This window comes from Malus sylvestris, chromosome 16 (genome assembly GCF_916048215.2).
Source record: "Malus sylvestris chromosome 16, drMalSylv7.2, whole genome shotgun sequence".
In the NCBI taxonomy this organism is placed as follows: domain Eukaryota; kingdom Viridiplantae; phylum Streptophyta; class Magnoliopsida; order Rosales; family Rosaceae; genus Malus; species Malus sylvestris.
In genome coordinates, this window is record NC_062275.1 from 12,568,255 (window position 1) to 12,578,254 (window position 10,000).

The following is a 10,000-nucleotide window of genomic DNA, read 5'->3' on the forward strand; positions in this document are numbered from 1 at the left end:
ACAGAAGTATACACTTTAGGTCAACATATATGTATGTCTGCTCACAAAGCGAGAAGAGTAATTGATCAAATTCGTGGGCGGTCCTATGAAGAAACACTTATGATACTAGAACTTATGCCTTATCGAGCATGTTATGCCATTTTAAAATTGGTTTATTCTGCAGCAGCAAATGCTAATCACAATAAGGGTTTGAACGAAACAAGTTTAATCATTAGTAAAGCCGAAGTCAACGAGGGCACAACTGTGAAAAAATTAAAGCCCCGGGCTCGAGGACGGGGTTATCCTATAAAAAGATCCACTTGTCATATAACTATTGTATTGAAAGATATATCTTTAGATGAAGAGGAAGAAATAGATAAAAGGAAATTCTATAAATTAGAGCTGAGGAATACTTAAAGGAAGAATATTTTATATTATAAAAAATACAAATACGCTATATTATGTTATGCTTAAAAAAAATCGAATGAATAAAAAAAAAATACAAACAGATGTCACGTTTCACGATATATATAGTAGTGGGGGATTATGGGACAAAAAATAAATCCACTTGGTTTCAGACTTGGTGCAACCCAAGGTCATCATTCTCTTTGGTTTGCACAACCAAAAAATTATTCAAAGGATCTACAAGAAGATCAAAAAATACGAGATTGTATCAAAAATTATGTGCAAAATAATATGAAAATATCCTCTAATGTAGAGGGAATTGCACGTATAGAGATTCAAAAAAGAATCGATTTGATTCAGGTCATAATCTATATGGGATTCCCCAAGTTATTAATAGAAGACAGGACTCGAAGAATCGAAGAATTACAGACGCATGTACAAAAAGAACTCAATTGTGTAAACCGAAAACTCAACATTGCTATTACAAGAATTGCAAATCCTTATGGGCACCCCAATATTCTTGCAGAATTTATAGCCGGACAATTAAAGAATAGAGTTTCATTTCGCAAAGCAATGAAAAAAGCTATTGAATTAACTGAACAGGCAGGTACAAAAGGGATTCAAGTACAAATTGCAGGGCGTATCGACGGAAAAGAAATTGCACGTGTTGAATGGATCCGAGAAGGTAGAGTTCCTCTACAAACCATTCGAGCTAAAATTGATTATTGTTCCTATGCAGTTCGAACTATCTATGGGGTATTAGGCATCAAAATTTGGATATTTGTAGACGAGGAATAATAAGAACTTACTTGACTTATATTTAGTTATATCTGGTGATAAAACAAAAAATGGCAAACTCTTTCATTCTTTTTCTGGTAAATAATAAAAAAAAAAGAACAATTCTATAAGGTTGAATAAAAATTCGATTAATCATTTGATATAATTGCTATGCTTAGTGTGTGACTCGTTGGTTTTTTTAGGGTTGGGATTCAAAAAAATGGACAGCCCATAGTACAAACTGATAACTATAGAACTAATAACCAACTCATCACTTCGTGTTATCTGGATAGAAAGAACCAGTCAAGATATGATATATAAGTCATATCATTGTAGCAACTGAAATCTTTTTTACATAAAAAAAAAAAAAAAAACAATCTGATTATGGGTTGTAAAGCAATATAAAGTATACAGATAAATGGAAGGGTGAGAGAAAGATAGAAAAAGAATATTAATGATATATAATTCCAATATGTAAGGTCTATGAGTCATCTCATATAAAGGGAATGTAATAAAGCATCAATACTGATTGATCCATAATTAGACAAATCCGTGCATAGAACAAAAAATCAAGAGCCCCGAGCCAATAAAGACTGAGAAGGTTGACTCAAGAATAAATTTAATTGGAGGCTCCGTTGTAAAATTCAGACCTAATCATTAATCGAGAAGTGGTGGGAACGACAGAACCTGTGAATGCATAAGATTCTATTGAAAACGAATCCTAATGATTCATTGAGTAGGATGGCGGAACGAACCAGAAACCTATTCATTTATTCTGAGAGGTCATGTCATAGACTAATCTTACAACTGAATGTTGAAAGAGTAAATATTCGCCCGCGAATATTTTTTTTATTTCTAAATTTTAGTCGATTCGAAATAAAAGGAAAAACAAAATAAAGATTCATTATAGCGTTCTACCAAAACGACATTATCTATAAATAGAATACGTGTTAAATTCTATATTAAAACACAAAAAATTTCTAATTTATAATCGATTAGATCAAATTTCAAAGAATCCCACGATTCCATATATTATTAACCGTGTATTTTTTTTTGTTTAATTATTTTTAATTGTTTAATTCGCGAGGAGCTGGATGAGAAGAAACTCTCGTGTCCGGTTCTGTAGTAGAGATGGATGGAATTGCTAAACAACCATCAACTATAACCCCAAAAGAACCAGATTCCGTAAACAACACAGAGGAAGAATGAAAGGAATATCTTATCGAGGTAATCGTATTTGCTTCGGTAGATATGCTCTTCAAGCGCTTGAACCCGCTTGGATCACATCTAGACAAATAGAAGCAGGGCGGCGAGCAATGACACGAAATGCACGCCGCGGTGGAAAAATATGGGTACGCATATTTCCAGACAAACCTGTTACAGTAAGACCTACAGAAACACGTATGGGTTCGGGGAAAGGATCTCCCGAATATTGGGTAGCTGTCGTTAAACCCGGTAGAATACTTTATGAAATGAGCGGAGTAGCAGAAAATATAGCTAGAAGGGCTATTTCAATAGCGGCATCGAAAATGCCTATACGAACTCAATTCATTCTTTCTGGATAGGAATGTAGAAACAAACGAAAGGGGTTTTTGGGATGAAAAAAAACAATTGCAGGTTTCTTTTTTTGTTTTGAACAAATAATATTTCTTTTTTTTTTTTTATTTATACCTTTGCAAAAGAAAAAACCGATAAAAAAAAAATGATATGATTCAACCTCAAACCCATTTGAATGTAGCGGATAACAGCGGGGCCCGAGAATTGATGTGTATTCGAATCATAGGAGCTAGTAATCGACGATATGCTCATATTGGTGACATTATTGTTGCTGTAATCAAGGAAGCAGTACCAAATACACCTCTAGAAAGATCAGAAGTGGTCCGAGCTGTCATTGTACGTACTTGTAAAGAACTCAAACGCGACAACGGTATGATAATACGATATGATGACAACGCTGCGGTTGTTATTGATCAAGAAGGAAATCCAAAAGGAACCCGAATTTTCGGCGCGATCGCCCGGGAATTAAGACAGTTAAATTTCACTAAAATAGTTTCATTAGCACCTGAAGTATTATAGGGGAAGACCTTAATAAAGTATTTGAATGAAATTGATTAAATTTATTTAATTAATTAGTAAATTGTTTATCTATCACGTATATATCTTTAATAATTCATAAATATAAAAAAAAAAAAGAATTCATAAATATTAAAAAATTCAGAAAAAAAGAAAAAGAGCATGTTGATTATATCAAAATTCGGGGGAAACAAAAATCTTAGTTTATCATGAGTAAAGACACTATTGCTGACATAATAACCTCTATACGAAATGCTGACATGAATAAAAAAAGAACAGTTCGAATACCATCTACGAACATCACTGAAAATATTGTTAAAATCCTTTTACAAGAGGGTTTTATTGAAAACGTGAGAAAACATCAAGAAAGCAAAAAATATTTTTTGGTTTTAACCCTACGACATAGAAGAAATAGGAAAGGACCATATAGAACTGTTTTAAATTTAAAACGGATCAGTCGACCCGGTCTACGAATATATTCTAACTATCAACGAATTCCTAGAATTTTAGGCGGAATGGGGGTTGTAATTCTTTCTACTTCTCGAGGTATAATGACAGACCGAAAGGCTCGACTAGAAGGAATCGGCGGAGAAGTTTTGTGTTATATATGGTAATCTTTCTAATAGCCGACACGGTCATATTTGTGAAAAAAGAGAAAGGACAAGTTTATAATATTATCCCTCTTACATTAGTTGATACTTCAAAGCGGTTTTACCTGGAATGAAACAACAAAAATGGATTCATGAGGGTTTAATTACTGAACAACTTACCGATGGTATGTATCTTCCGGATTCGTTTAGATAACAAAAAAATTATTCTGGTTTTTGTTTCGTAAAGGATTTCATGTAGTTTTATACGTATACTACCAGGAAATAGACTAAAAATTGAGGTAAGTCCTTATGATTCAACCAAAGGGCGTATAATTTAGAGACTCCAAAGCAAAGACTTGAATGATTAGGCGGTTTTTTCAATTTCAACATTCTTTCGTGAGGATACAATTCGAAATTAAAAATTTCAAGAAACTTATTTTCTTCCAATTAAGTAGATTCGGAATTAAAAAAAGGAATGACAAATATGAAAATAAGGGCCTCTGTTCGTAAAATTTGTGAAAAATGTCGATTGATCCGTAGGCGGGGACGAATTATAGTAATTTGTTCTAACCCGAGACATAAACAAAGACAAGGATAATCTTTCTAAAACAAAAAGACTCTCGAAATCTAAAGGACCCGATGTACAGATGTACAAATAAATAAATAAAATAAATAAGTAAAAAAAAAAAAAAAAAAGAATAAGGATCTGTTTTGACATGAAATGGATATATCCATATATCTCTGACTTATATTTATGAGATGATAAAATATGGCAAAACCTATACCAAAAATTGGTTCGCGTAGAAATAGACGTATTGGTTCACGTAAGAATACACGTAGAATCCCCAAGGGAGTTATTCATGTTCAAGCAAGTTTCAACAATACCATTGTGACTGTTACAGATGTACGGGGTCGAGTAATTTCTTGGTCCTCTGCCGGGGCTTGTGGATTCAAGGGTACAAGAAGGGGTACACCATTTGCCGCTCAAACCGCAGCAGGAAATGCTATTCGGACAGTAGTGGATCAAGGTATGCAACGAGCAGAAGTTATGATAAAAGGCCCGGGTCTCGGAAGAGATGCGGCATTAAGAGCTATTCGTAGAAGTGGTATACTATTAAGTTTCATACGGGATGTAACTCCTATGCCACATAATGGCTGTAGGCCTCCTAAAAAAAGACGTGTGTAAAAATAAACATTGAAGAGATTTCAAGAGAAATAAATAATTCAATGATTTGATCAAATAATATACTATGGTTCGAGAGAAAGTAACAGTATCTACTCGGACACTACAGTGGAAGTGTGTTGAATCAAGAGCAGACAGTAAGCGTCTTTATTATGGACGCTTTATTCTGGCCCCACTTATGAAAGGTCAAGCCGATACAATAGGCATTGCAATGCGAAGAGCTTTGCTCGGAGAAATAGAAGGTACATGTATCACACGCGCAAAATCTGAGAAAATACCACATGAATATTCTACCATAGTAGGTATTCAAGAATCCGTACATGAAATTTTAATGAATTTGAAAGAAATTGTCTTGAAAAGTAATCTGTATGGAACTCGTAACGCGTCTATTTGTGTCAAGGGTCCTGGATATGTAACTGCTCAAGACATTATCTTACCACCTTCTGTGGAAATTGTTGATAATACACAGTATATAGCTAACCTAACAGAACCAATTAATTTGTGTATTGAATTACAAATCGAGAGGAATCGCGGATATCGTATAAAAACGCCAAATAACTTTCAAGACGGAAGTTATCCTATAGATGCTGTATTCATGCCTGTTCGAAATGCGAATCATAGTATTCATTCTTATGTGAATGGGAATGAAAAACAAGAGATACTTTTTCTCGAAATATGGACAAATGGAAGTTTAACTCCTAAAGAAGCACTTCATGAAGCCTCCCGGAATTTGATTAATTTATTTATTCCTTTTTTACATGCAGAAGAAGAAAACTTACATTTAGAAAATAATCAACACAAAGTGACTTTACCCCTCTTTACTTATCATGATAGATTGGCTAAACAAAGGAAAAATAAAAAAGAAATCGCATTGAAATATATTTTTATTGACCAATCAGAATTGCTCCCCAGGGTCTATAATTGCCTCAAAAGGTCCAATATACATACATTATTGGACCTTTTGAATAACAGTCAAGAAGATCTTATGAAAATGAAACATTTTCGCATAGAAGATGTCAAACATATATTGAACATTCTAGAAATAAAAAAGCATTTCGAATAAATTTTTATGAGTTATTTACTTTTTTTCTTTTTTTTTTCTAAAGTTTTGTCTAAACAGATAAAAATTCGTTTTGAATCTTGAATCTTTAGCACAATCCATATATTCCGAATAGGTCCAAAATTAAATTGAATAGATGTATCTAGGGAAAATTCACTTTGAAGCGACTATTCCCTAGATACACACGTCATAATATACTTTTTTTTATTTCACAGTTGAATCGATTTAAAAAAGACCTAAAGTTAAGGACTTATCAATAGGTAGTGTTGCTCCAATACCCAACCAAAGGGCTACTACAGTACCAATCAAAAAGACGGTTGTCGCTACGGGACGACGAAATGGATTTTGGAATTTATTAACATTCTCCAAAAAAGGTACTGTTAATAATCCCGCAGGTACTGAAACCATTAAAAGAACGCCCAATAACTTATTTGGCACTGTACGAAGTATTTGAAATACGGGAAAGAAATACCATTCAGGCAATATTTCCAAAGGAGTTGCAAATGGATCCGCGGGTTCACCAATCATTGATGGTTCTAGAACCGCTAAGCCTACGTTACATGCAATAGTACCTAAAATTACTACTGGAAAAATATATAAAAGATCGTTTGGCCATGCGGGCTCTCCGTAATAATTATGACCCATCCCTTTAGCCAATTTAGCTCTTAACACAGGATCGTTCAAGTCAGGTTTTTTTGTTATTAGGATAGGTGAATTATTCTAGATCCATCCCCCGAAAGAACCGGACATGATAATTTTTCATCATCCAGCTCGAGCACGAATCAAACGAATCAAATGGATCCATATAAAAAAATTGATATGTTATCCATATCCACACATATATGAATGATTCTATGTAAGAAAACGGATTCCCTTTTTCGCAGTTGCAACAACTAACCATTGCAAGGAATTCAGTTCTTACAGATAAATGCTCAATACCCAAGTAGGCTTACAAAATTGATCATGATCAAATGCTTTATGGGTCGTCTCAGATCTTGCAATTGGCCTTTATCCCCTAAATATCGAGACTGTTTACATACAAAGCAAAGGATTTACTTGTTACTAATATAGTCTAGCCTCTGTTCTTCTTTAGATCCCTTGTTTCACTCCGATAGTATCATAAATCGAGTCAATGCAGAGGAAATGAATACATTTCTATACTATTTAGTAAGTGAAATATATAAAACATAATCCGGATTATGCCAATCACTTATTCTACTGGATCTTACGGAGCCTGTTCATATCATACACGACATGATCGGGTCTGATCATAGAAAAGATTCTCTTCAAACGAACCGGCCTATCTTCTGTATGGGGCTTACGCGGTGGTTGGAACAAAGACACATTTTTTTGTTGTGAAGTCAAATGTGGCAGATAGATAAGGACATATATCTGCAAGGCCCGATCAATAGTTCAAGTCACACACTCCCATAATCCATTTTATCTTCGGAAAATTCACTTCAACTATGAGTGTCAAAAAAATAATACATTTTTGTAGAGTTGAAGAGAAATATCCCAATACATGTCTTATTTTTTTTTTTCAATAATCCATATTTGTAGCAATGAAATACTAGTGTTCCTACCCCAAGTGATAGATGATTGATTACAAGATGGTATATATTCTTTATAAAGGACCAGAAATACCTTGCTTACGTATCATTGGGAAGTGCATTAACATAAATACGGCGGTAAGAAGAGGTAATACAAAAGTGTGTAAACTATAAAAACGAGTCAAAGTGGATTGTCCTACACTAGCACTTCCGCGTAATAACTCTACCAGAGGCGAGCCTATTACAGGAATAGCGTCTGGTACGCCTGTTACAATTTTTACTGCCCAATAACCAATTTGGTCCCGAGGTAAGGAATAACCAGTTACACCAAAAGATGCGGTTAATACACCCAAAACCACACCTGTAACCCAAGTCAATTCACGAGGTTTTTTAAAGCCGCCGGTGAGATACACGCGAAATACGTGCAGGATCATCATTAGGACCATCATACTTGCCGACCATCGATGAACTGATCGGATTAACCAACCAAAATTAGCTTCAGTCATTATATATTGAACAGAAGCAAAGGCCTCCGTAACGGTCGGACGATAATAAAAAGTCATAGCAAACCCGGTAGCTACTTGTACTAAAAAACAAGTAAGCGTAATTCCCCCTAGACAATAAAATATGTTGACGTGAGGAGGAACATATTTACTAGTTATATCATCGGCAATTGCCTGAATCTCAAGACGTTCTTCGAACCAATCATAGATTTTATTGAGATAGGTAAATCAAGGGGACCCCCCCGGAGAACCGTATATGAAAATTTCATCTCGTACGGCTCAAACAGAAACACCCAAATACTAGTTCTAACGGATGTGTGTAATATAAAGTTTGAAATTTATTAATTCTATGATTTATGATTCAATTTTTTTTTGAAGATACTAAAGAATAAAAATCCGAAAGCTCTTCTTTGTGGTTATAATGCCAAAAAATCAAGTCGGCTCATTCGTCTATATATTGATCGTTATAGGCCTCTTGAATCTTCTATTTACCTATTTTCTTTGGTGTTATTTATGTGTAATGCGGCTTTACTGCTGTTTTCTTTATTATTGATAGGAATTCTCTTGTTAAGACCCTATGAATTGATTAAAACCTCAGATTCATACTAAAACCACGATGATTCAATAAAACCCTTTCAAACTAAGTCTAAGTCCCAAAATTCCCTGAGTAAGAACCATTGGATCATCACTTATTCAATGAATAGATATAATGACTAAAAATCCAAACCAAAGAAACCTTTGTTTTGTCCTTTGATCAAAATAAGCATAAACGAAAGTTTGAAAGAATAAAAATATTTCTATTTATAACTTCTAACTCTTTGAAAAAATTTTTTGAAGTCCGGACACGAGGTCTGACTATTAAGTATGAATCATAGTTCTAATAGTAATCTATTTCATATATTTCGTGCTCCAGATACTAGAATGAATATCCGACGAAGTAAAACCATCTCTATCAAGATGACAGACCCATTCTCTGTACTATCCATAGGATCATTTATACCAAGTCACACACTCATATTCCGGAAATACAGAAACAAAGAAATTCCACGGTCAAACTACCAAAATAGAATGGGATAAAAATCAGAAACCTAAACGCTTCACTTTGTATTGAAAAAGCCAGTTAATGGTTCTTGTGAATCTAATTCATTGAAATTCCATCCAGTAAAATGGAAGAATTATAAATCTCCAAAATAATAGATAGGAATATCGCGAATAGAGCCATTGCGAGACCCATCAAAGGAGTAGTTCCCCACCCAGGAGCTACTTTACCATATTCTGAATTCAATGGTTTCAATAAACTCCCCGCATTAGTTCGTTTTGGGCGGCCAGATCTAGAACTACCTTCAACGGTTTGTGTAGCCATAATATTTTATATTCAGTAAGATCTGTTGACTTTGTATACCATTCCGTTGTAAATAAATGATCTTATCATAGATCCATTGTGGTCTTAAAACTTTATAATGTCTTAAAACTATATAATCATGGAAACAGCAACCCTAGTTGCCATCTTTTTATCTGGTTTACTTGTAAGTTTTACTGGGTACGCCTTATATACTGCTTTTGGGCAACCCTCTCAACAACTAAGAGATCCATTCGAGGAACACGGGGACTAGTTGAAGTACGGATCCTCCCAATATTGGGAGGATCCGTACTTCAATTGAGATAATGACAAATCATTTCACCTTTTTAGTTGGAACTTTAGGCGGGTCTCGAAAAAAGATAGCGAAAAAAATTATTCCTAGAGTTGAGTAAACCTCTCTGAGATAAATAGTCTTTTTTGTGTAATTGTAAATGTGAAGTAAGTCTTCGTATCCTATTGGTGAAACTAACTATTTGAAATTCAACAGATCCTCTGTTTTCGTCTTTTTCTTCTTGTGAAA

The 10,000-nt window shown here is 34.3% G+C and overlaps 2 protein-coding genes across 2 annotated transcripts; both read left to right on the top strand.

The window, feature by feature from the left end:
- The first annotated feature begins 4,593 nt into the window (after positions 1-4,593).
- On the top strand, positions 4,594-5,010 carry LOC126609121 (30S ribosomal protein S11, chloroplastic). Its single transcript, XM_050277123.1, has one exon. It carries the CDS (start codon positions 4,594-4,596, stop codon positions 5,008-5,010), a length of 417 nt encoding a protein of 138 aa, XP_050133080.1.
- LOC126606217 (DNA-directed RNA polymerase subunit alpha) lies at positions 4,744-9,714 on the top strand. The gene has a single exon (XM_050273570.1). The coding sequence runs from the start codon at positions 5,075-5,077 to the stop codon at positions 6,068-6,070; it is 996 nt and encodes a 331-aa protein (XP_050129527.1). The 5' UTR covers positions 4,744-5,074; the 3' UTR covers positions 6,071-9,714.
- Positions 9,715-10,000: the final 286 nt, after the last annotated feature.